The sequence below is a fragment of the Salmo salar genome, chromosome ssa18, assembly GCF_905237065.1.
Source record: "Salmo salar chromosome ssa18, Ssal_v3.1, whole genome shotgun sequence".
Classification (NCBI taxonomy): domain Eukaryota; kingdom Metazoa; phylum Chordata; class Actinopteri; order Salmoniformes; family Salmonidae; genus Salmo; species Salmo salar.
Window position 1 is genome coordinate 68,170,377 of NC_059459.1, and position 26,532 is coordinate 68,196,908.

The 26,532-nt window shown below is 41.4% G+C and overlaps 1 protein-coding gene across 1 annotated transcript in view; it reads right to left on the bottom strand.

Annotated features, from left to right (window-relative positions):
* Positions 1-202: 202 nt before the first annotated feature.
* Positions 203-26,532, bottom strand: part of LOC123728745 (cytosolic phospholipase A2 gamma) — a 31,486-nt gene continuing 5,156 nt past the window's right edge. Inside the window, exons 4-16 of the mRNA XM_045701419.1 lie at positions 26,220-26,362; positions 25,806-26,001; positions 25,470-25,566; positions 25,229-25,369; positions 25,063-25,140; positions 21,441-21,476; positions 15,843-16,010; positions 15,580-15,738; positions 13,952-14,032; positions 13,583-13,666; positions 13,154-13,308; positions 11,740-11,914; positions 203-833 (exon numbers count right to left, since the gene is read on the bottom strand). Of these exons, the coding sequence (XP_045557375.1) occupies positions 631-833; positions 11,740-11,914; positions 13,154-13,308; positions 13,583-13,666; positions 13,952-14,032; positions 15,580-15,738; positions 15,843-16,010; positions 21,441-21,476; positions 25,063-25,140; positions 25,229-25,369; positions 25,470-25,566; positions 25,806-26,001; positions 26,220-26,362 (1,716 nt within the window). The 3' untranslated portion in view covers positions 203-630. The remainder of the gene's footprint in view (positions 834-11,739; positions 11,915-13,153; positions 13,309-13,582; positions 13,667-13,951; positions 14,033-15,579; positions 15,739-15,842; positions 16,011-21,440; positions 21,477-25,062; positions 25,141-25,228; positions 25,370-25,469; positions 25,567-25,805; positions 26,002-26,219; positions 26,363-26,532) is intronic.

Below are 26,532 nucleotides of genomic sequence, written 5' to 3' on the forward strand. Positions count from 1 at the left end.
TTTTGCTGAGTTTAGAAAATGACTCAAGTTTAAATCACCCAGTAAAATACTTGAGTAAAGTATAAATAATTTCACATTACTTCAATTACAAATCCAGACGGCACCATTTTATTTTTCAAAGACAGCCAGGGGCACACTCCAACATCAAAATAAGCATTTGTGTTTAGTGAGTTCTAATCAAGGGGACAATCAAGCATTCCCAGAAGCTTGGTTTGTGCGTAAAAACCGCAAATTCAGACGAAGGGTGTGATGTGTCTGCACTCAAAAATAAAATCAAGGTTTTTAATGCATTAGGGATGGTATACACAGACGGTTCAGCTTTCTCCAGTGTGTAGGTACACATCGTTTTAAATCAGCATTTGTTGGGAACACAGATGAGCAGCACGTGCTTCTAATCAGTCCACCAGATCAGAGGCAGTAGGGACTAACAGGTAGGGATGTTCTCTTGATAAATGCGTGAATTATACATTTTCTGTCCTGCTAAGCGTTCAAAATGTAACAAGTAGGCTACTTTTGTGTGTCAGGGAGAGTGTATGGGGTAAGAAATATATACTTTTCTTTAGGAATGTAGTGAAGCACAAGTTGTCATAAATAGTAAAGTGAAGATACTCCAAAAAATACTGTAGTACTTTACACCACAGATACAGGCCATCGAACCACTGACTTGCGATTCTTTCTGCGTTGGATAGCCATAATGATCTGTACCAGGATCCTGTATTTGTTGTTCTTCATGTTGTCCTTGGCCTTCTTCAGGAGGTGTTCGAACTCAGGCTCATCGTAGTGCTGGTGCAACGTTGTGTACTTCTCCCTCTCCTTCTTAATCTCCTCCTCGCCTAGGAAGAGAACAGAGAACCTTATATAACACAACTTTGAACATATTGAACACAGAGGGTTCTATTTACAGCTGGGGGATTAAGGCGACACTAGTGTCAAATACACGTACGTTTGCCATTTCGTCATGTAAAAACGGACCCACTGGCATTTTCCAGTCCTAACGCCGGGTTAGGCAATTTACCTGTCTTATATCAACTCGCTTGCGCTCAGATGGGAGGAGTGGAAATATTTGAGGTGTGTCCTTAAAAACATGATCCAAAGTGCTAATTTCAGCAACCGCTGATTGGGATATTTAAGACCAACCAAAAGCTGTTGTTTGGGGTGACACACTTCCCATATGCGCATGGAACAAGAGCAATCGCAAAGTAGTCAATAATGTCGATAAAGGGTTTGACTCCTGAGACAGCTTGGAAATAAATCTTAAAATCACCAAAACGTTATTAAAATATGAAGTTTCATAGGAATAAAACAGTGAACTGACATTCCCTTTTGTTAGGGTTGAACTGGCTATTTGTATGCATAACTTATATAATATACTGGGGAAGCTATGCTAAGTACATAAACTACGAGTAAATCAACTGTTGAAGACAAGAAGAACTACAACCGGCAACAGGAAGTGCGTCACGACGCTGGGACCAGCCTACACGCCGACGTTAGGAGGAGCAAGTTTAAACCACGCTCCTCCTCACTCTGACAGGCCAGCATTGAGCGGGAACTATATCTGTCAGAGTATATAAGGGAGAACAATAGGATGTGACGCTCTCTTCTCTGTCTGCCCTGCGTGGTGTCACAGCGAGACCGTATACGAACATCACATTTTCCATTTGTACTATCATTCTATTTATGAATTAAATAATCATTGCAAAACTAAGTTGCATGGTTTGTTTATATCCTAATACCAGATTCGAATTGACGCAACGTGACACTTTGTATCTATGAATTGTAGGCAGGCCCACATTTATTTTAGCCATGAGGTCCTGTTTTGGACGTGCGCAAAAACCTACGTGTCCATTCCCATCATGAAACGAGAGATGAGAACCTCGGTGAACACTGGTAAACCTCATATTTAGAAGTTATCTGTAACCTGTAACACCTGCATGTTTTCCGTTTCATATTTTCAAAACCCAAGCCCTCCCTATAACGAATGATGGTTCAACAGCAATGAGTGTCTTTTTATCCTGCCGATTACATTTTACATGCATTTAAAAAAAGATTGTTTTTCGTTTAATTGTATTACAACCAATCTTATTAGAATGATTCACCTTCCTGGATTTAGGGTTACAACGTCTGTGCCGCGCATGCAATACATCTTCTGGAGATGTGTGAATGCGATCTGATCTGTGAAATGGTTCCGATTATGTTCATAAAACATACAGTAGGCCTATTTGGGAGCAGTATAATGGTGAGTGGACATTCTCCCTTTTTATTGGATATTTGTCCTGCTACTGTGAAAAGTTTGGATGTGCTGCATTGTTTTAATATTACATGCCCACTGGGAGAAATGATGGTACCTCTAAGTGTGACATAGCCTATTTAAAATTAGTTGTTGTTTTGTTTAGAATTATTCGTTCTCTTTTTAGGCCTTATCAATAATTAATTACATTTTGCTTATTGACAATGTTTGGCATGTCCATGCTCAGCCATAATGCAATTTACAGTAGGCCTAGCCCCTATATCAGTGTGAATGCTATTGAAGCCAACCATGTAATTACTTTGAACAATGTGGACAGCAAATGGGTTCAAGTTAATTTATTTAGCAAAGATAGGTTATATTTTGTTTATGTAAGCCATTTAACATACTATAACGGACTAATATTGGAATTGACTTCAGGGCAATACATAAAATACCTTAAATACACAAATGGAAGAAACCACATTTTGCCGTGGAGCACGTTCTGATTGGCCAGTGAGAGGCCAAGCCTCGTCATACCCACAACTTGTTTATTCATCAAAACCCAGTCCTTTTGCGCCAGCAGTGCACTGATACTTTTTGGTTGTGAAAATAGCTAAAATATTTCTTAAACAACCCCAAACCTAAAACGCAGGGGTACTCAAGTACTATTTGAGAAGGTCCGGTCATACAATTTCCTAGCAGTGGCTTGTAGTCATGGATGCCAAGGGAAGCTAGGCTTCCCCAAATATTTGACCAATAAAACATTTTCAATTATGAAATAATTTATGTCCTCTCTCTGTGTTTTCATAATGTTTAAGTCAATTTGCAAGTGGCTGAGGCTCACTGGCGAAATCATCCAAGCAGGGGAAACACTGCCCCACTGTCTCAGTATGTGTTGCCCATGTAGTAGCCTATATGTAGCTCACATTAACTAGCTAGCAAACTTAGCTGGTTCATTGTTGCCCATGTGATGAAGTTAAGCTACTTAGTTAAAATACTTGCTAGCCTATGACAACAAAAAATAAAAGTGTACTGTATGTCAGAGCCATAGACCGTTTTGCCAAAATGAAAGAGAGGAGGATGGAATTGGCGTTGAACTAGTCTACAAGTAGGGGGACACCTGTCGACAACTTCCGGTGAAATTGGAGGGTGCGCAATTCAAATAAATAATCATTAAAATGATGTAAATTAAACATTTGGGTAAAGACAAGTGTCTTATATCGGTTAAAAGCTTAAAGTCTTGTTCATCTAACTGCATTGTCCGATTTACAATAGGCTTTACAGCGAAAGCATGCCATGCGATTGTTTGAGAACGGCGCCCCACATCAAAATATTTTTCAACCAGCACAGGCTTCATAAAATCACAAATAGCGAATAAATATTAACTTATTTTGAAAATCTTCCTCTGATTTGCAATCCAAAGGGTCCCAGCTACAACATGCATGGTCGTTTTGTTAGATAAGTTCCTTCTTTATATCAAAAAGTCAGTTTAGTTGGCGCCATCGATTTGAGTAATCCACTCTTTCAACCTGCAGACAAAGGAATCCAAAAAGCTTCCGCTAAACTTCAAAACAAGTCAGAATATGTTTCTATTTAATCCTCAGGTGCCCTAAAATATAATTAAACTATAATATTTCATACGGAAATAAGTATGTTCAATAGGAAAGCAAAATTGCAGGTGCGCGTCCTCTTCCAACTCTGACTCCCAGTACTAAAACTCAATTCTTCCTTGTTTGGGTAGAAACAAGCCTGAAACCTTGAACAAAGACTGTTGACATCTAGTGGAAGCCATAGGAATTGCAAACTGGGAGCTGGATTTGGATAGGACCTTATACGTTCCATTGGAAGAGCATGGGCTCTCAAAAAAATAATTTTACGGTTGGTTTTTCTCTGGATTTTCTCCTACCATATCAATTGTGTTATAGTCTCATACAATATTTTAGCATTTCTACAAACTTCAAAGTGTTTTCTATCCAATGGTACCAATTATATGCATATCCTGGCTTCTGGTCCTGAGTAACATGCAGTTTACTTTGGGCACGTCAGTCAGACAGGAAGTGGAGAAAAATAGACCCTCCTCCTGTTGTCTTTGTGATGACTTGCTGTAACTATATGGTTCTAAATAAGTAGTTTAGTAAATTGTCGAAAACATTAACTTGTTTGACCTTGCTGTAGGTGATAACTGGATGATATCATCAATTATCTGCACAGTAACAAACCCCCACCTCGCAACCCAATCGACCCCAAACTGTTTACACACCTGTTGTTGGCGGAGAGAACATTTTGAAGTTTTAAAGCTAATTTCTACACATTTGTCCATGTCTTATGTGTGTTTATGATACCTGGGATCAAAGCCTGACTGAGTAAAACAAGTTTTGTAAGTATCTGTATTCTAATTCTCTGGGCTCTATTTTTAACAAACCTAGTGCCATGGTAAATCTAAGCGTTGGCGGTAGCACTATAGCATCCATACTCAAATGCGGTCCGGATCCAGACCCATAACAGGGTCTATATGGTCCGCGGGTCCGAGTGTGACAACCTCCCACTCTGTCTGCCAAATTCTTTTTCTTTGCTCTTGTTTTCCTTAATAGGATGTCGGTGGGTGGAGCCGGGATGGTTGTCAGGGAAATGGGACACACCTGGGCTTGGGTGTGTCCCGAGAATAAATTCACCTTTCCCCTGTTCATTGAGGAGACTCACTCCATGCAGACACACTGTTATTTTTGGTTGTGGCATTTTGTGGGTTATTTGTTTTGGCACCTTTCAACGGCCCTCATTATCACCATCTATGTACGCAACTACTCCCTTACATAAGGCAACACACACACCCCATGGTTAATTGTATATAGTTTACCTCAGTTAATAAATATATTTTGTTATTCTATGATCTCTGCGTTGTCTCCCTTTTTGTTACGGGCTACGAGCCGGTTCGTGACAAGTGGGGGCTCATCCAGGATTATAAGGTTGGTTCCTAGACATTTTTGCGTATAGTATTTTGTTGCATTATAAGGGATTAATGCTAATTGGGATGCGTTTTGGTTGGTATTCATTGCATTGTCTTATAAGTGTTCGGTATAGTGCCTTAGACGGATCAGTGATTTTGGTTGTCCGGTGATGTCATCAAATGGTGCGTTGAATGGAAAAGTATGCCAATAGGCCTAATTCTAGTGTCGTTAAGCTAACTGGTAAGTGTATTTTGTTTGGGAGAAAATGTGGAGTTAGTGTTTGATAAACTCTGTAGGTGCTTTGTTTGCATCTTTTGGTACAGCTGTTTTGAGTTGCGCTGTTTGGTAGGACCAGTGTTGGTTGCCTTTGTTAAACTTGCCGCTGCAGTGGATAATTGGTTATGTGCTGCGTTGGAGAGAGTAACATTGGTTCGTTTCAGGCCCCTGCCCAGGCTGGGAATTCTTGCTCCTCTCGCTGTTGGGACATTGGTTTGAGGAGCAGAGTTCAACCTGCTGTGTACCTCCAATGAGAGATTTAGGTAGGGTAGTGCCACCTGCTACCTGGAGCTATAGACTATCTTTTTCCCTGTTAGGCTTAGTGACATGTTCCACTTTGAAATACGTTGGGCATGTTTTTTTTTGTGTGGTGTCTGTGGACGGAGCAGTTGTCCCGGGGGCACATCCGTGCAGTTTTTCCCCCATGCCAGCGGGCTACAGTGCGTAATTACACACCGCAAATCCGCATGAAGACTAGGGTTGAGTTATTGTAGGATTTGGGGAAGCTCCTTATGCATCTCATCTCTATCCTGTGGTACCCAGTGTGATTTGCGTTTCTCTTGTTGTGGTCTGGTGTGCTCAGCAGAGGGGTAGAGCAAGATTATTTTTAGTAGTTACTTGTGACTATGGCGTCTAATGTAGATGAGTTCATTCGCGTTCCATCAGAGGAACTGTTAGAATTATGTACTAAAGAACAGCTGTTGAAGATCACTAATCACTACCAGGTTGAAATAAGTGATAAACGTCAAATTCTGTTAGGTTGATATTGAAGGCCAATCTGATGCAAAGTGGTATAATCAACATTACCACTGTGGCAGCCTCTGACAAGGATTCGCCACCGCCCCAGCAGTCTCCCTGTTTTGTTACAATGGCCTCTCCGTCTGTTAGCCCTAGTAGTCTTCCTTTTGAACAGCAGAAAGAACTGCTTCTGTTACAGCTAGAGCAAGAACAAGCTAAACTGGAGCATGATCGTGTTAAGTATGAAAAGGAATTGGAATTTAAACCGGATTTGGCGTGTGCTAAAATCAAGCTGCAACAAGAGCGGCTAGAATTAGTTAGGGAAGGAAAGATTCCGGGGGAGAGTTTGCTTTGTGAAAGTGACCCTGATTTACCTAGCGGTTGTTCCTCGCTCGGTCGTGCCACGGACACATTTGATACTGTTGAAAACGTACGGCTGTTGCCAAAATTGAAAATTTAATGAGAAGGACCCAGAGACTTTTTTTTCGTTGTTTGAGGGTGTTGCTGACGCTAGGAGCTGGCCTGATTCTGATCACAGTTTAATGTTGCAGTGTGTGTTGACTGGTAAAGCGCAGGAAGCATATTCAGCTCTTGGTGTAGTCGACAGTGTCAGGTTAACCTGTTAGGGCTAGGGGGCAGTATTGACACGGCTGGATAAAAAACATACCCGATTTAATCTGGTTACCACTCCTACCCAGTAACTAGAATATGCATATACTTATTACATATGGATAGAAAACACCCTACATTTTCTAAAACTGTTTGAATGGTGTCTGTGAGTATAACAGAACTCAAATGGCAGGTCAAAACCTGAGAGATTCCTTTACAGGAAGTGGCCTGTCTGACCATTTCTTGAACTTCTTTTCCATCTCTATCATTTACTAAGGATCTCTGCTCTAACGTGACACTTCCCACGTCGTCCATAGGCGCTCAGAGCCCGGGAAAAAACAGAATGTCGACATTCCAGCCCCAGGCTGAAACACATTATCGCCTTTCTCAAGTGGCCGATCAAGGGACACTGGGCTTATGTGCGTGACCCGACCGCCCCCGCCTTTGGGATTTTTTCCTCTGTTTGCCGAAAAGGAGATTCCCTGTCGGAATATTATCGCTTTTCTACGAGAAAAATGGCGTAAAAATTGATTTTAAACAGCGGTTGACATGCTTCGAAGTACGGTAATGGAATATTTAGAATTTTATTGTCACGAATTGCGCCATGCGCGCGACACTTCTTTACTATTTCGGATAGTGTCTGGAACGCACGAACCCCTACACCCTAAAGTTTGTAAAACTGTTTGAATGGTGTCTGTGAGTATAACAGAACTCATATGGCAGGCAAAAACCTGAGAAGATTCTGTACAGGAAGTACCCTCTCTGACCATTCCTTGGGCTTCTTGGCTCTGTTTATTGAAAATTTTGGATCTTTGCTCTAACGTGACACTTCCTACGGCTCCCATAGGCTCTCAGAACCCGGGAAAAAGCTGAATGATGTAATTCCAGCCGCTGGCTGAAAAACTTTAGCGCCTTGGGTAAGTGGCCGATCAGAGGACCATCAGACTGAGGCTCGTGCACGAGGGGATCCCATGTTTTTATTTTCTCTCTCTTTGAACATAAACACGCTTTCCCGGTCGGAATATTATCGCTTTATTACGAGAAAAAATGGCATAAAAATTGATTTTAAACAGCGGTTGACATGCTTCGAAGTACGGTAATGGAATATTTAGAATTTTTTTGGTCACGAAATGCGTCGTGCGCATCACCCTTCTTTACACTTCGAATAGTGTCTTGAACGCACTAACAAAACAGAGGATATTTGAACATAACTATGGATTATTTTGAACCAAACCAACATTTGTTATTGAAGTAGAAGTCCTGGGAGTGCATTCTGACGAAGAACAGCAAAGGTAATAACATTTTTCTTATTGTAAATCTGACTTTGGTGAGGGCTAAACTTGGTGGGTGTCTAAATAGCTAGCCCTGTGATGCCGGGCTATCTACTTAGAATATTGCAAAATGTGCTTTCACCGAAGAGCTATTTTAAAATCGGACATGGCGAGTGCATAGAGGAGTTCTGTATCTATAATTCTTAAAATAATTATTATGCTTTTTGTGAACGTTTATCGTGAGTAATTTAGTAAATTCACCGGAAGTTTGCGGGGGTATGCTAGTTCTGAACGTCACATGCTAATGTAAAAAGCTGGTTTTTGATATAAATATGAACTTGATTGAACAAAACATGCATGTATTGTATAACATAATGTCCTAGGTGTGTCATCTGATGAAGATCATCAAAGGTTAGTGCTGCATTTAGCTGTGGTTTGGGTTTATGTGACATTATATGCTAGCTTGAAAAATGGGTGTCTGATTATTTCTGGCTGGGTACTCTGCTGACATAATCTAATGTTTTGCTTTCGTTGTAAAGCCTTTTTGAAATTGGACAGTGTGGTTAGATTAACGAGAGTCTTGTCTTTAAAATGGTGTAAAATAGTCATATGTTTGAGAAATTGAAGTAATAGCATTTCTAAGGTATTTGAATAACGCGCCACAGGATTCCACTGGCTGTTACGTAGGTGGGACGATTTCGTCCCACTGGCCCTAGAGAAGTTAAGCTATTAAGCCGGTACCACTGTTTCCTATTCACGTAGTCAGGCAACCTTTTGAGTATCTGATTATTGACTATGTTGGCCCTCTGCCTCACTCGAAGAATGGTAGTAGTGGTCTGTGATCACTGTGATGTCAGACAACTAGGTTTCCTGCTGCCTATCCTCTCCGTTCTATCACCACTAAGTCTGCTAATAGCTTTGACTCAGTTTCTCGCTGTTTGGAATCCCTAAGGTTATTCAGAGTGACCAATGTTCTAATTTCACCTCTTATCTGTTTGGTCACGTTTTCCAACAGCGCCATGTCGGGTGTAATGCCTATTGTGGTCTACACCGACCATAACCCTCTCACCTTTTTGAGGTCTATGATGTGTCCTAATCAGAGGATAATGAGATGGTGTTTTTTTACAGGCATTTCATCTCGATGTGCGGCACATCAGGGGTACTGATAATGTCGTTGCTGACGTGCTCTCTCGTGCGCGCTGTTCCTGAATGCGTCTGGTCCTATTGATCGGTGGACACGCGTTTTCTCATATGCGTGGTCCCAGAGGGTATGTGTGTCGTCCACGTGACTGGCCACTGTTTATTTGATCTATTTTGTATTGTCCTGTCGCTCCTGTCATCTATTCTCTGCTGTCCTCATTTTCTTCTTTCCTCTTAACCTTTCTGGCGCAGGCGTTCTGCTAGCGACCCACATCGACAACATCCGGTGAAATTGCAGAGCGCCAAATTCAAAATACAGAAATAGTCAGAATAAACATTCATAAAAAATACAAGTGTTAAATATCGGCTTAAAGATTAACTTCTTGTTAATCCAGCCGCTTTGTCAGATTTCAAAAAGGCTTTCCGGCGAAAGCATACCATGCGATTATCTGAGGACAGCGCCCCGCTTACAAAAGCATACAAACATTTTACAACCAAGTAAAGGAATTACAAAAGTCAGAAATGGCGATAAAATTAATCACTTACCTTTTGAAGATTTTCATATGGTTGCAGTCACAAGAGTCCCAGCTACACAGTAAATGTTTGTTTTGTTCGATAAAGTCCCTCTTTATATCCCAAAAACTCTGTTTTGTTGGCGCGTTTTGTTCAGTAATCCACTGGCTCAAAGGCGGTCAAAACATGCAGACGAATACATCCTAATAGTACCGGTAAAGTTCGTCGAATCATGTCAAACGATGTTTATAATTAATCCTCAGGTTGTCAATTATGTAAATAATTGATAATATTTCAACCGGACAATAGCATATTCAATAGAAAGGAAAAACAATGAAGGGCGCGCACTCAGTCATGCACGCAAACCAGCACTGCATGATTCTACAGTCCACTGACAGAAAGGTCTCATTCTTCTTAATTTTTCAGAAAACAAGCCTGAAACAATGTCTAAAGACTGTTGACATCTATTGGAAGCCATAGGATCTGCAATCTGGGTCCTAACCCATTAGATACTCTATAGACATTCAATTGAAAACTACCCACGTCAAAAAATCCACTTCCTGGATGGATTTTCCTCAGGTTTTTGCCTGCCATATCAGTTCTGTTTTACACAGACATTATTTTAACAGTTTTGGAAACTTCAGAGTGTTTTCTATCCAATGCTAGTATATGCATATCCTAGCTTCTGGGCCTGAGTAAGAGGCAGTTTACTTTGGGCACGCTTCTCTTCCAGACGTCGAAATACTGCCGCCAAGCCATAAGAGGTTTTAAAGGTTGGTTCCTGTGCGCAAAGGTTTCTGAGGTCTGGGGAGGATGAGGTTGGCTGGGGCAGGGTGATAGCGTTTATCAGGGCAGTATTTTGTTTGTGTATGTTTGGTTAGGGTGATGTTCCGGGGTCCTTGGTGGTCCCTGATTTTATGGGGGTGTAGCCAGGGACACCCCTCATCCCTCATCACATCTACGTACGCAAACTTATTTCCCTCATTAAAATGCAAATCAATTTATAACATTTTTGACGTATTTTTCTGGATTTTTTGTTGTTATTCTGTCTCTCACTGTTCAAATAAACCTACCATTAAAATTATAGACTGATCATTTCTTTGTCAGTGGGCAAACGTACAAAATCAGCAGGGGATCAAATACTTTTTTCCCTCACTGTACATTACTGACTACACACAGCATTGTTAATTGTATATAGTTTTCTTTAGTTAATAAATATATTTGTTATTCCTTGATCTCTGCATTGCCTCCCCTTTTTGTTATGGGCTACAAGCCAGTTCGTGACATATTGACCCCGTTCTGGGTCCGGATCGCGCTTGAGTATGGCTTCTATGGTGCTACCGCCAATGTTTAGATTTACCATAGCATTAGGTTTGTTAAAAATAGAGCCCAGAGAATTAATACAGACACAACACTTAGAACAACTTAGAGACAGAGACTGAGACAGAGACTAACATGCTGACCACACTGCTCGTGTCGCGTGCAGTATTCAATCATTTCACCCACAATGCTTGCACGCTGCAAGTCCTGCCTCTCTCATCTCCTGATTTGGTTTTTAGTAACATATACCCACGTGGGTGATTGAAAGGTGAACTGAAGTCTACACTCCAGTCCAGCCCAGCCCGGTAGTGGTAATGCACCTTAAAGTGCATTATGGCAGGTAGCCTAGTGGTTAGAGCGTTGGACTAATAACCGAAAGGTTGCACGATTTGAATCCCTGAGCTGACAAGGTAAAAATCTGTTGTTCTGCAACCAGAACAAGGCAGTTAACCCACTGTTCCTAGGCCGTCATTGAAAATAAGAATTTGTTCTTAACTGACTTGCTTAGTTATATAAATGTAAAGTAAAATAAAAATACTAATTCCATCATAAAAAGCAGACAGTGTGTGCAGATAAACAAGAAAAAGACATGACACAGAAAAACAAAGAGACAGAAAATAAGAGAGAGGTCAGAATATGGTGTAGTCAGAGAGACAAGTATAAAAGACAGACACTGACTACTATGATGACTACCACAGACCTTTGCAGTTCTGCAGGTTGAACAGGGGCATGTGCATGATGGTGGGCTCTTCAGGGCGTCGCCCCTCGAAAACGTAGCAGCCCTGCGGACGGTCTTTCTCATCTCTCACACTCTCCTTCACCGGGGGAAAGGGGACCTTCTGCTGACGTGCATACTTTTTGGCACTAAACACCGTCTGTGAGGAGCAGGATCAGTAGTATGGTTATGTCAATGTCCTTCTCCTAACCAGCCTCTAGTCCCTACTCCCTAGGCCCTACTTCCAAGTCACAACTACCTACTTCCTAGTCACTATTCTGTAGCCCCTACTCCCTAGTCCCTAGTTCCTACTCCCTAGGTCAGGGGTGTCTCTCATTCCATGGCTGGCTGAGTGGCTGCGGGTTTTAGTTTTTCCTTTCAATTAAGACCTCCACAACAAGGTGAGGGGGAGTTCCTTACTAATTAGTACCTTCATTTATCAATCAAGTACAAGGGTGGAGCGAAAACCCGCAGACACAGCCCTCCGTGGAATGAGTTTGACATGTGCCCTAGGCCCTACTTCCTAGTCACTACCTCCTAGCCCCTACTCCCTAGAGAGAGAGCAAGAGAAGGGAGAGAGAGGACAGAAACACCATTAGACCCAACCAAATCATGAAAAAACAAAAAGATAATTACTTGACACATTGGAAAGAATTAATACAAAAACAGAGCAAACTAGAATGCTATTTGGCCCTAAACAGAGAGTACACAGTGGCAGACCCAAACTTAAGGAAAGCTTTGACTATGTACAGACTCAATGAGCATAGCCTTGCTATTGAGAAAGGCCACCGTAGGCAGACCTGGCTCTCAAGAGAAGACAGGCTATGTGCACACTGCCTACAAAATTAGGTGGAAACTGAGCAACACTTCCTTACCTCCTGCCAAATGTATGACCATATTAGTGACACATATTACCCTCAGATTACACAGATCCACAAATAATTCAAATCAAACCCAATTTTGATAAACTCCCATATCTACTGGGTGAAATACCAGTGTGCCATCACAGCAGCAAGATTTGTGACCTGTTGCCACAGAAAAAGGGCAACCAGTGAAGAACAAACACCATTGTAAATACAACCCACATTTATGTTTATTTATTTTCCCTTTTGTACTTTAACCATTTGCACATTGTTACAACACTGTATATAGACATAATGACATTTGTAATGTCTTTTTATTCTTTTGGAATTTCTGTGAGTGTAAGGTTAACTGTTAATTTTTATTGTTTATTTCACTTTTGTATATTATCTACTTTACTAGCTTTGGCAATGTTAACATATGTTTCCCATGCCAATAAAGCCCCTTGAATTGAATTGAGAGGGTCACTACTATCTAGGCACTTCATGTTCTTCTGAAAGGCTTGAATAGGAATAAGTGTGTGTGTGTGTGTGTTTGCCTCAAAGGGGTCTCCCTCGCTGAAGTCCAAGGAGATGATGAGGTCAACCTCCCTGGATGGGCGCAGGACGGGGGGGTAGGGAGAATTCATCTTTAACCCAGCATCTACCAGGTGAATCTTCTCTTTGGATGCCATGCTGCTCGGAACGTTAGTATCTGGGGAGATGGGGGGAAAGGAGGGGTAGACAGAGAGGGAGCGTAGAGAAGGGGGTAGAGAGACAGACAGTGAGGGGGGAGAGAGAGCGAGGGGGTAGAGAGAAATGGGGGGATTAGAGAGATAGGGGGAGCGAGAAGAGAGAGGAGTAGAGAGGGGGGTAGAGAGAGAAAGAGAACCAACCAAGAAAGTAGATATTTTGAAGGGAAACATCAGATCCTGATGACTGATACTAGTTATGTTATCATGTTAGGAAGAGGTCTGATGTTACTGTACTTTGGAACTTGAAGAGGAAGTTGGACGTGGTTCCCCATTCCCATGTTTGGACCAAAGGGAAAATGTTCTTTACAATCCACAACCCTTGGGGAGACACACACACCAATTTAAAATAATTCATATCAACTGGTCAAAAATAATCTCAGTGATGGAGAGAGTATACAGTCTGTTCTATATCCTTCCTTTACTGGAGTACACACACACATACTGGATAGAAAGGTAATAGAAAGGTAAAGGTAAGTTTTTTCTTGAACTGCATTGTTGGTTAGTGGCTTGTAAGTAAGCATTTAACGGGAAAGTCTACACGTGTTGTATTCGGCGCATGTGGCAAATAAAGTTTGATTTGATTTAATGAAAAAAAAACTTTACCATCGGGGAACTGGGAGATTGTAAATGACATTTTGTCCGTTGTGTTCCTCAACTCCGCGGACATCCCTTCATTTGCATGGTCTGGCATGTAACACATGTAACACACAGTTTGAAAAAGCTCATGATAAAAATGAAGCTTCGTACGTCATTGATTTCATACTTTTGATAAAGTAATACACACATTGGCACAATGGTTCAAAGTTAGCTGCTTAGAGACGTCGACACATGCCTCAGAGCTCCAGTATCAAACATAACATCACTAGTTAAGGTTAGGCCTTAACTTTGAGTGGTTAGGATTAGGCATTAACTTGGAGTGGCTTGGATAAGGGTACGTTGTCAATGGAAGGTACTATCAAAAAGGTGCATTAGCAACAAGAATTAGCAAACAAAAACACTTAAAGGACTTTTGTCAAAATTGACCCGAAACTGATTTGAACTCCTGACGTTCAGGATTCAAGTCATTGTTGTACTACCACTCACCAACCCCAATCTAACACCTGGCAGGCCAATCTTCAGGATTCAAGTCATTGTTGTACTCTCACTCACCAACCCCAATCTAACACCTGACAGGCCAATCTTCAGGATTCAAGTCATTGTTGTACTCTCACTCACCAACCCCAATCTAACACCTGACAGGCCAATCTTCAGGATTCAAGTCATTGTTGTACTACCACTCACCAACCCCAATCTAACACCTGACAGGCCAATCTTCAAGATTTAAGTCATTGTTGTACTCCCACTCACCAACCCTAATCTAACACCTGACAGGCCAATCTTCCATATGTATCCCTCTTGTTATTGTCTGATACGTGCGTGCACACACACTTAGCCAGTAACCACTATCATGTACAGCAGGAACACGTATCCTATTAGTGACTGGGTGGCTGGACATGATGCTGAACCACAGGGGGCTGGTGGCGGGAGAAATCGGAGCATGGGTTTATTGTAATGGATGAAACGGATTGAGAAATCGTACCAAACACGTGTTTGATATGTGTTTGATACCGTTCATGATGCCATTACCAAGCATTACAATAAGCCGTCCTCTGAGTTCTCCCTCCACCAGCCTCCCCTATTGGAGCTGTACTAGATACAGATGTCCACTGTTTATAACTACCTAGTACCATAAACCCTCTTACACTAAGACCATATTACCACATAACCATACTGCATTTTACATCCAGGTCCCCAAACCTTCTGTAAAAAACTCAGCTCCAAGGCATCAGCTCAGTGAACTAACAGGGTCTTGAGTCATGAAGCCAAAGTCAGGTAATAGAAGTGGTACTGTGGAAGCTAGTGTTACCTGAGCAGGTGCAGGGTCTAATGCCTCTAAGAATAAAAGTACTACATAGTGTTACCTACCTATAAAGGGTTCTTTGGCTGTCGCCGTGGGAGAACCCTTTGATAACCCGTTTGGGTTTCATGTTGAACCCTTTTAAGTTCCATGTAGAGCCTTTTACACAGAAGGTTATGAATGGAACTTAATGGGGTTCAACAGTACATGGAACCCATAAAGGTTGTTCAAAGTGTTCTCCCACATGGACAGCCAATAACCCTTTTTATCTCAGAGTGCAGGCTGTAGTCCAATGGTTTAACCTGGTGTTGGAGCAATATTATGCCATTGTTACCGTAGCGTTTGTCCTTCCAGTCTTTTGCCCAGCTGTCTGAGGTGAGGATGAGCTCCAGACTGACTGTCTCTATGAACTTCTTTCTCTCCTCCAGGCTGGTTCTCTTCCACCTCTCAGAGTCCATGTTCCACAGCATCTCGCCCTTACTGCTCACAAGACCTAAAGTCATTATGCACATAGTTCATGATAATTGTGTGTGTGTGTGTGTGTGTGTGTGTGTGTGTGTGTGTGTGTGTGTGTGTGTGTGTGTGTGTGTGTCTCACCATTCAGTAGCTGTCCCAGTGTGGTGATGACTTCCCTTGTCTTCAGTGGATCTGGGTCCTCAGTGTACATGATCAGCTCAGACACACACCTCACCACTTGGGAGGGCACACACTCACGCACCTCTACCTTCCCTGTACTCTCAAACTCCAACCTCATGCTCTCGTGCCCTGCAGAACAGAACAGGTTGGTCACGTGTAGAAGAGGTGATTTGGAAACACAACCTCCTCTCATGATGTGGTAACCCTGCCTGAGACATGTAAAACTCATGTCGCCCTCGGACCTTGAGGATGTCCTCTTGGCCTATTCCATTCCAGCCATTACAATGAGCCTGACCTTCTATAGCCCCTCCCACCAGCCTCCTCTGGTCAATTTACCTCCCCACACCGGCTGGAATGCGGTTTTAACCAATCAGCATTCAGGATTAGACCCACCCGTTGAATAATGTCTAGTATTGCCCTGTAGTTTGTCTGCTATTGTCCTGTAGTTTATTGTCTATTATACAACAGGTGGGTCTAATCCTGAACGCTGATTGGTTAAAACCAGTTTCCAGCCGGTGTCGATTCCACGTCTAAATCTATGACATTAAAATAGCTATTTACTCTGTTCCATCTGACTACGCAATCCACTGTCTCATCAGCCCAGCCAGGCAATTTATAAACTTGATCTCTACTATAAAAAGCATGTTGACATAATCTCACATTTAATTTAGACTAACATTTAGTTTTCAACAGCAGAGATTTGTATAAACATTGCTGTCTATCTCTGACATTTGCAACATTGTTTCAATTTACCAATTCGATCTCCAGCTGCCCCATAGTAATGAACGAGTATACAATGAAATATCAATTGAAAACAGGTCAAACGAAACAAAGTGCAACTAGTTTGCAGTCTTTTCAGCTTCAGTATGAAGTGATTTTGTTAGCTGTCTTGTTGGATAGCTCCTCTGAACAACAGTGGCCTTGACAAGTGAACAAATTTCTATGCCATGCGAAATCACGCCTCATTAGCCCACTTATGGATGTACGCAAATAATGTCACTAGAAAACAGCTTAATTAAACAAATTCAAATGCGGCTACATTGCTGTTATTCTGGCTTTTTGCCATGACTGTAATTAGCCGTAGTTGGCTAGCTAGCAAGCAAGGGATAAGAACGTCCAAAACTTGGGTCCCTCCACAGCCTCATAGAGGATCTAGATAATTTTTCTAACCTCTCTGGATTACAACCAAATTGTGATAACTGTACTATATTACGTATTGGATCACTAAAAAATACTAGTTTTACATTACCATGTAGTTTACCAATAAAATGGTCTGACGGTGATGTGGATATACTCTGTATAAATATCCCGAAAGAAAGAAATTATCTCATTCCAATAATTTTAATAGAAAGTTAGCAAAAATAGATAAGATCTTGCTACCATCGAAAGGTAAATACCTTGTGGAAAAACCACCCTGATTAACTCTTTAGTCATATCCCAGTTTACCTATTTGCTTATGGTCTTGCCTACACCTAGCCAACAGTTTTGAAATGATATGAGAAAAAAATATAGAATTTTATTTGGAACGGCAAGCCAGACAAAATTAAACAGGTCTATTTATATAATGAATATGAATTTGGAGGGCAGAAGTGATTAAATATTAAAGCATTAGACCTCGCACTAAGAGCTTCAGTCATACAAAAGTTATACTTAATCCAAACTGGTTCTCTAGCAAATTAGTAAGAATGTCTCACCCTATATTCAAAAAAAGGCCTTTTTCCCTTTATTCAGGTTAACCTCTCACTTTCAGTTATTTGAAAATATTGCTATTTTTCAATCCATTTTTTAAATTTTTATTTCACCTTTATTTAACCAGGTAAGCTAGTTGAGAACAAGTTCTCATTTACAACTGCGACCTGGCCAAGATAATGCAAAGCTGTGCGACAGAAACAACAACACAGTTACACACAAGTGTACAGTGTGTGCAAATGGCATGAGGAGGTGTTATGAAAATTTTATGATTAAAGGTTTGACTAAATGATTTCACCCTGAAAATGTATAACCGAGTGATTATAAGATGAAGGTACTAATGTGTGTGTGTAGGAAAAGTTTAAGCTTAAGGATTTAGCAATGTAAGCAAGACATTCAAGGAAAAAGGGGAACTGTTAACCTGTTAGGGCTAGGGCGCAGTATTTACACGGCCGGATAAAAAACGTACCCGATTTAATCTGGTTACTACTCCTGCCCAGTAACTAGAATATGCATATCATTATTGGCTTTGGATAGAAAACACCCTAAAGTTTCTAAAACTGTTTGAATGGTGTCTGTGAGTATAACAGAACTCATATGGCAGGCAAAAACCTGAGAAGATTTCATGCAGGAAGTGGCCTGTCTGACAAGGTGTTGTTGTTCTTGCCTCTGTTTATTGAAGACTGAGGATCTTAGCTGTAACGTGACACTTCCTACGGCTCCCATAGGCTCTCAGAGCCCGGGAAAAAGCTGAACGATATCGAGGCAGCCTCTGGCTGAAACACATTATCGCCTTTGACAAGTGGCCGATCAGAGGACAAAGGGCTTATGCGCGTGCCCGAGTCGACCCCATGCTTTATTTTCTTTCGTCTGTTTACCTAATTGCAGATTCCCGGTCGGAATATTATCTCTTTTTTTACGAGAAAAATGGCATAAAAATTGATTTTAAACAGCGGTTGACATGCTTTGAAGTACGGTAATGAAATATTTAGAAATCTTTTGTCACGAAATGCGCCGTGCGCATGACCCTTATTTACCATTCGGATAGTGTCTTGAACGCACAAACAAAACGCCGCTGTTGGAACATAACTATGGATTATTTTGGACCAAACCAACATTTGTTATTGAAGTAGAAGTCCTGGGAGTGCATTCTGACGAAGAACACCAAAGGTAATCAAACTTTTCTAATAGTAAATCGGAGTTTGGTGAAGGCTAAACTTGCTGGGTGTCTAAATAGCTAGCCCTGTGATGCTGGGCTATCTACTTAGAATATTGCAAAATGTGCTTTCACCGAAAAGCTATTTTAAAATCGGACATATCGAGTGCATAGAGGAGTTCTGTATCTATAATTCTTAAAATAATTGTTATGCTTTTTGTGACATAATCTAATGTTTTGCTTTCGTTGTAAAGCCTTTTTGAAATCGGACAGTGTGGTTAGATTAACGAGAGTCTTGTCTTTAAAATGCTGTAAAATAGTCATATGTTTGAGAAATTGAAGTAATAGCATTTCTAAGGTATTTGAATATTGCGCCACAGGATTCCACTGGCTGTTACGTAGGTGGGACGATTTGGTGCCACCTACCCTAGAGAGGTGAACAGACAGCAGACAACTTGTGACCACTGTGAAACTAATAACAGGAAGAAGGTCTCCCCACCCAGGGAGGGGAGAAACCTTTAGGCTTACAGTAGATTATGTAACATGGGGCAGGATATGATAAGCAATGTATGTGATGGAGAAGACTTGTAAATAAGCATTGACAGTGTTAAAGAAGAGGAGGAGGCATCTGTAAGGGGTATGACATATGATATGACCAAATGTTAGGTATAAAAGGCTGTGTACATTGTATGATATTCAGAGCTCTCGTGAATAAACTTGGTTGATTATTGTAGGCTGGGCCTCCGTCTGTGTCATTTAACCAGAACTTTACAAACTCTGGGGTGCAGACTGAGTAGTTTAATTGAAGTTCAGTTTATGAACATTGGGAACAGAATTCTCATAACAGGAGGTAAGGCAATAAATAGGCCATAGTAGCAGAGTAATTACAATTTAGCAGATTAACACTGCAGTGATAGATGAGCAGATGATGATGAGCAGATGAAGGTGTGTAAGTAGTGATACTGGTGTGCAAAAGAGCAGCAAAGTAAATAAAACAATATGGGGATAAGGTAGGTAGATTGGGTGGGCTATTTACAGATGGACTGTGTACAGCTGCAGCGATCGGTTAGCTGCTCAGATAGCTGATGTTTAAAGTTAGTGAGGGAAATGTAAGTCTCCAGCTTCAGCCATTTTTGCAATTGGTTCCAGTCACTGGCAGCAGAGAACTGGAAGGAAAGGCGGCCAAATGAGGTGTTGGCTTTGGGGATAACCAGTGAGATATACCTGTTGGAGCGCGTGCTACGGGTGGGTGTTGTTATCGTGACCAGTGAGCTGAGATAAGGCGGAGCTTTACCTAGCATAGACTTATAGATGACCTGGAGCCAGTGGGTCTGGCGACGAATATGTAGCGAGGGCCAGCCGACTAGAGCATACAGGTCGCAGTGGTGGGTGGTATATGGGGCTTTGGTAACAAGACGGATGGCACTGGGATAGACTGCATCCAATTTGCTAAGTAGAGTATTGGAAGTCGGATAGTCAGTTTTCCTATCAGTAGGATAGTCAGTTTTACTAGGGCAAGTTTGGCGGCGTGAGTGAAGGAGGCTTTGCTGTGAAATAGAAAGCCGATTATAGATTTGATTTTGGATTGGAGATGTTTGATATGAGTCTGGAAGGAGAGTTTACAGTCTATATACAATCAATCAAATGTATATATAAAGCCCTTTTTACATCAGCCAATGTCACAAAGTGCTGTACAGAAACCGAGCCTAAAACCCCAAACAGCAAGCAATGCAGATGTAGATCCACGGTGACTAGGAAGAACTCCCTAGAAAGGAAGAAACCCAGGAAGAAACCTAGAGAGGAACCAGGCTCTGAGGGGTGGCCAGTCCCCGTCTGGCTGTGCCAGGTGGAGATTATAACAATAATCTCGGTTGGTTGCAATTTAAATGTAATGTTTAAATCCACCAGAAAAGACAAAACAAATAATACACCAGATATTGTCGTTAAACTGAAATATAGTAATTGATTAAAAAAAACATTAAAAAAAAAGGAAAAAAAGAAAGTATCATCTTTGTAGATGATATCATCAATACGAGTGGAGTGATGTCATACATGCAGCTAACAAAAACATATGGAAATGTCTGCTCTACCCAAAATTACAACCAACTAATTGCAGCATTACCGCAAAAATAGAAGGAACTTTTTTTAAACTGTATTTAACTAGGCAAGTTAGTTAAGAACAAATTCTTATTCACAATGACAGCCAAACCCAGACGATGCTGGGTCAATTGTGTGCCGCCCTATGAAACTCCCAATCACGGCCTGATTGGGATACATTATGGAATCGAACCAGGGTCTATAGTGTCTCCTCTAGCACTGAGATGCAGTGCCTTGGACCGCTGCGCCACTCAGGAACCCATAATTGGTTAAAGAAAATTGTGATAAATAAAAAAGTATACCAGTTTCATTTAAGGACCAAAAAATTGACAGCCGTGCCATATAGATTGCAAAATAGTTGGGAAGAGATTTCTGACGTACCGATTCCATGGCACATGGTTTTTGAACTGATACGCAAAATGACGCCGGATTCAAAACTTTTCAATTTCAATTATTATACAAATTCTTGCAACCAATAGAATGTTATTTATATGGGAGATACAACTTTCCCAGCACTGCAGATTTTGCTGTGAAGAGGAGGAATCATTAGATCATTTGTTTTGGTACTGTCCATACGGCCACAAGCCCAGGAATAGCTGAAGAATTGCAATATTTACCTGGATCTGACCCTGCAGATGACAGTACTGGGGGATCTGAAAAGTCATAGTCAATTGATCAATAATATAATAATACTTTTAGCAAAAATGTTTATTTTCAATTTACAATCTGTAAAAACAATGAGAATAGAAAGGTTCAGAAATGTTGTGAAAGATCATAGCACAGTAGAAAAATATATGGCAAATAGAAATCCAATATGGATGGTGTTAAGAGATAGGTGGAAGGGGTTAAATGGAGCTGAAGGTTGGGACTAATAACAACAAGATAACTAATGTAAAACATACTGTGCCCGTAAAATGTATACAGGTTAAGAACTTTTTTGAAAAAGCACAATTTGAAAGATATGGAAATCAAACCGGATGGACATCAGAAATAGATGGAAGAGGAGTGACAGGAGTAACATATATGTATATATAACTATTGTAAAATAGACTGTCCATAAAATGTATATAGTATGTATGAACTGGAAATACAGGCCTAAGAATGGTTGTTCACTAGTTTGCTCCAATTGGGGGAGGGTTGAAGAGTAATAAAGGAAATGTATATATTTTTTTAAAGGTACAGTTGAAGTCTGAAGTTTACATACACCTTAGCCAAATACATTTAAACTCAGTTTTTCACAATTCCTGACATTTAATCCTAGTAAAAATGCCCTGTTTTAGGTCAGTTAGGATCACCACTTTATTTTAAGAATGTGAAATGTCAGAATAATAGTAGAGAGAATTACTTATTTCAGCTTTTATTTATTTCATCACATTCCCAGTGGGTCAGAAGTGTACATACACTCAATTAGTATTTGGTAGCATTCCCTTTAAATTGTTTAACTTGGGTCAAACATGTCGGGTAGCCTTCCACAAGCTTCCCACAATAAGTTGGGTGAATTTTGGCCCATTCCTCCTGACAGAGCTGGTGTAACTGAGTCAGGTTTGTAGGCCTCCTTGCTCGCACACGCTTTTTCAGTTCTGCCCACAAATTTTCGATGGGATTGAGGTCAGGGCTTTGTCATGGCCACTCCAATACCTTGACTTTGTTGTCCTTAAGCCATTTTGCCACAACTTTGGAAGTATGTTTGGGGTCATTGTTCATTTGGAAGACCCATTTGCGACCAAGCTTTAACTTCCTGACTGATGTCTTGAGATGTTGCTCAATATATCCACATAATTTTCCTCCCTCATGCCATCTATTTTGTGAAGTGCACCAGTCCCTCTTGCAGCAAAGCACCCCCACAACATGATGCTGCCACCCCTGTGCTTCACGGTTGGGATGGTGTTTTTCGGCTAACAAGCCTCCCCCTTTTTTCCTCCAAACATAACGATGGTCGTTATGGCCAAGCAGTTTTATTTTTGTTTCATCAGACCAGAGGACATTGCTCCAAAAAGTATGATCTTTGCCCCCATGTGCAGTTGCAAAACGTAGTCTGGCTTTTTGATGGTGGTTTTGGAGCAGTGGCTTCTTCCTTGCTGAGCAGCCTTTCAGGTTATGTCGATATAGGACTCGTTTTACTGTGGATATGGATACTTTTGTACTTGTTTCCTCCAGCATCTTCACAAGGTCCTTTGCTGTTGTTCTGGGATTGATTTGCACTTTTCGCACCAAAGTACGTTCATCTCTAGGAGAGAGAACGTGTCTCCTTCCTGAGCGGTATGACGGCTGCGTGGTCCCATGGTGTTTATACTGCGTATTATTGTTTGTACAGATTAACGTGGTACCTTCAGGTGTTCGGAAATTGCTCCCCAGGATGAACCAGACTTGTGGAAGTCTACAAAAAAAATTGTGAGGTCTTGTTTGATTTCTTTTGATTTTCCCGTTATGTCAAGCAAAGAGGCAATGAGTTTGAAGGTAGGCCTTGAAATACATCCACACTTCCAATTGACTCAAATTATGTCAATTAGCCTATCAGAAGTTTCTAAAGCCATGACATAATTTTCTGGAATTTTCCAAGCTGTTTAAAGGCACAGTCAACTTAGTGTATGTAAACTTCTGACCCACTGGAATTGTGATACAGTGAATTATAAGTCAAATAATCTGTCTATAAACAGTTGTTGGAAAAATTACTTGTGTAATGCAGAAAGTAGATGTCCTAACCAACTTGCCAAAACTATAGTTTGTTAACAAGAAATTTGTGGAGTGGTTGAAAAAGGAGTTTATGACTCCAACCTAAGTGTATGTAAACTTCCGAGTTCAACTGTATGTGTGTATATATATTTGCAAAAGAATATATGGGAGTTTGGAAGTGATGAAGACATTTACATTGATGGAAGCTATAATCTATCTGCAAAATTAATGCTGATCACAGCCAATATGGCAAAAGATCATTTAGAACAAACGACTGGGTCGCGTCCATAGATAAAGAACAAAAAGACTGAACGGCTGGGTCGCGTCTCTAACAACTTAACCGGCCGGCCGGCTTGGGTAGCAACCCTAGATTTGTGTTGCGACTATATCTTGTGGAAGGATGAAATAGTATTAATAAATATATCAAAATAATGTTTTTAATAAAAATATGTCAATCATTATTTGAATATGTAGCTACCCCATTGTATAAAAGTGATTATGCCCTCGAAGCCGGTGTTTGGAGGATATATTGGCACAGTTTGCTGACCTCGGCTTTGTCTCGAACCTAACAACTCCCGTGCCAAAATATCCTCAAACACCGGCTTCACTGGCATTATCACTTAAGTATTGTCCTTTATTTAACTAGGCAAGTCAGTTAAGAACAAATTCTCATTTTCAATGACAGCCTAGGAACAGCGGGTTAACTTACAATGGGTTCATTCATCCCCCTCCTCTCCTCTGTAACTATTCCCCAGGTCGTTGCTGTAAATGATAACGTGTTCACAGTGAACTTACCTGGTAAAATAACAGAAAAATAAAATAAAAAATGACCTTGTCAGCTCGGGGATTTGATCTTGCAACCTTTTTTGTTACAAGTCCAACACTCTAATCACTAGGCTACCTGCCCCAAAGTAGTGTCTAGTAGTGTCCTGTAGTTTATGGTCTAGTAGTGTCCTGTAGTTTATGGTCTAGTATTGTCCTGTAGTTTATGGTCTAGTAGTGTCCAGTAGTTTATGGTCTAGTAGTGTCCTGTAGTTTATTGTCTAGTAGTGTCCTGTAGTTTATGGTCTAGTATTGTCCTGTAGTTTATGGTCTAGTAGTGTCCTGTAGTTTATTGTCTAGTATTGTCCTGTAGTTTATGGTCTAGTATTGTCCTGTAGTTTATTGTCTAGTATTGTCCTGTAGTTTATGGTCTAGTAGTGTCCTGTAGTTTATGGTCTAGTAGTGTCCTGTAGTTTATGGTCTAGTATTGTCCTGTAGTTTATTGTCTAGTATTGTCCTGTAGTTTATGGTCTAGTAGTGTCCTGTAGTTTATGGTCTAGTAGTGTCCTGTAGTTTATGGTCTAGTAGTGTCCTGTAGTTTATGGTCTAGTATTGTCCTGTAGTTTATGGTCTGGTAGTGTCCTGTAGTTTATGGTCTAGTAGTGTTTTGGAGTATTGTTTTACATTTTTTTGTGTTTCTTTTTGATTGAAGGTGATTCTCTTCGTTGTTGTTGTTTCTTTGTGTGTCTGTACTGTGTCTGTTCCTGGGTTGCAGGCTAACTAGCATGCTGTACTGTAGCTTACCTCCAAATAAGCTCCAGATCTTTTTTACCACATAAGCATTGTTCACCTGCTTGTCTGCAAAGGCACTCCCACAGATACCTGCCCAGCAACAACAAACAAACAACAATAAATTGATGTGTGTGTGTGTGTGTGTGCACGTTTGCATGTGTGTCTATGCGTTCTCCACCTTGCAGCAGAACCATGTCCATTTCCTTCCTCTTCTCTCTCAGAGTCCCGCCTTCAAACTGGCTCCCAAGACAGGAAGTGGGGATGAAAGCGCCCAATCCAGAAAAGCCGCTCTCGTAGGGGGTCATCTCAAACCACACCCCTACAGAAAGTTGGTAAATTACAGAAATGTACACTCATTGGCTTTGTCTGACTCAGAAAGTTCTGAATTTCCAAGTTTGCATGAACCCTGCATAAGTCACCTTTAGTGTCATCCTGTCTGTGGCAGTCCAGGTCTATGGCGCTGTAGATGGGGTAGGGTTTGGTGTTAGCATCTTCAGAGAGACAGCGAGTGTGCATCTGATACAGGAGAGAGAACAAGGGGGAAGAGATGGGGAGTGGAGAGATGGGGGGGTGGAGAGGCAGGGAAAGATGGTGGGAGGGGGGCAAGAGAGAACAACGGTGGTGAAGAGATGATGGGGGATACAGAGGCAGACACACACACACACACACACACACACACACACACACACACACACACACACTGGCAAACAGACAGATAGACACACACACAAACACACACACAATCATACACTGACCTCTTTCATGAAATAGGATGCAGTGAATGCGCCCCAGAAGTCAGTGAGGTTGAAGTCCTGGTTTTGTGCTTTCCTCAATTTCAGCCACTCCACAGCTTTGCTCAAGTTCACCGTAGAATCCTTCAGCTTCTTTATCATTTCATCACAACGCTCCTTCGACAACAAGGCTGGATCGCTGTACAGAGATGACATGCACCTGTGTGTGTGTCAGTGAGTGGGTGAGTGAGTAAGAGGGTGTGAGAGAGAGATACCTCATTTGTTTCAGCACATTCAAAATTAACTTTCCTGCTAAGAATAATTGTGTGTGTGTGTGTGTGTGTGTGTGTGTGTGTGTGTGTGTGTGTGTGTGTGTGTGTGTGTGTGTGTGTGTGTGTGTGTGTGTGTGTGTGTGTGTGTGTGTGTGTGTGTGTGTACCAGGTGGTGCCTGACACCCCACACATGTAGAGGAGGCTGCCCAGCAGGTTGTCCTGTGCCAGTTGATGCAGAGATCCCAGCATGCCCACTGCTGCCCTCTCTCCTCCACCTGACCCCAGCAACGCTATGTTAGGAACATCCTCCTGAGAGATGGGGAGAGAGAGGGAAGGAAAGAGAACGAAAGACAGACAGACAGAGAGAGGGAGACCGAGAGAGATCAAATCTAAAGGATTTCACATCAGTGTCCCATCATACAGTGCGTTATATATGGATGATGGGGGGGGGGCTAATAGCAGGCAGCTGGAGACATGGG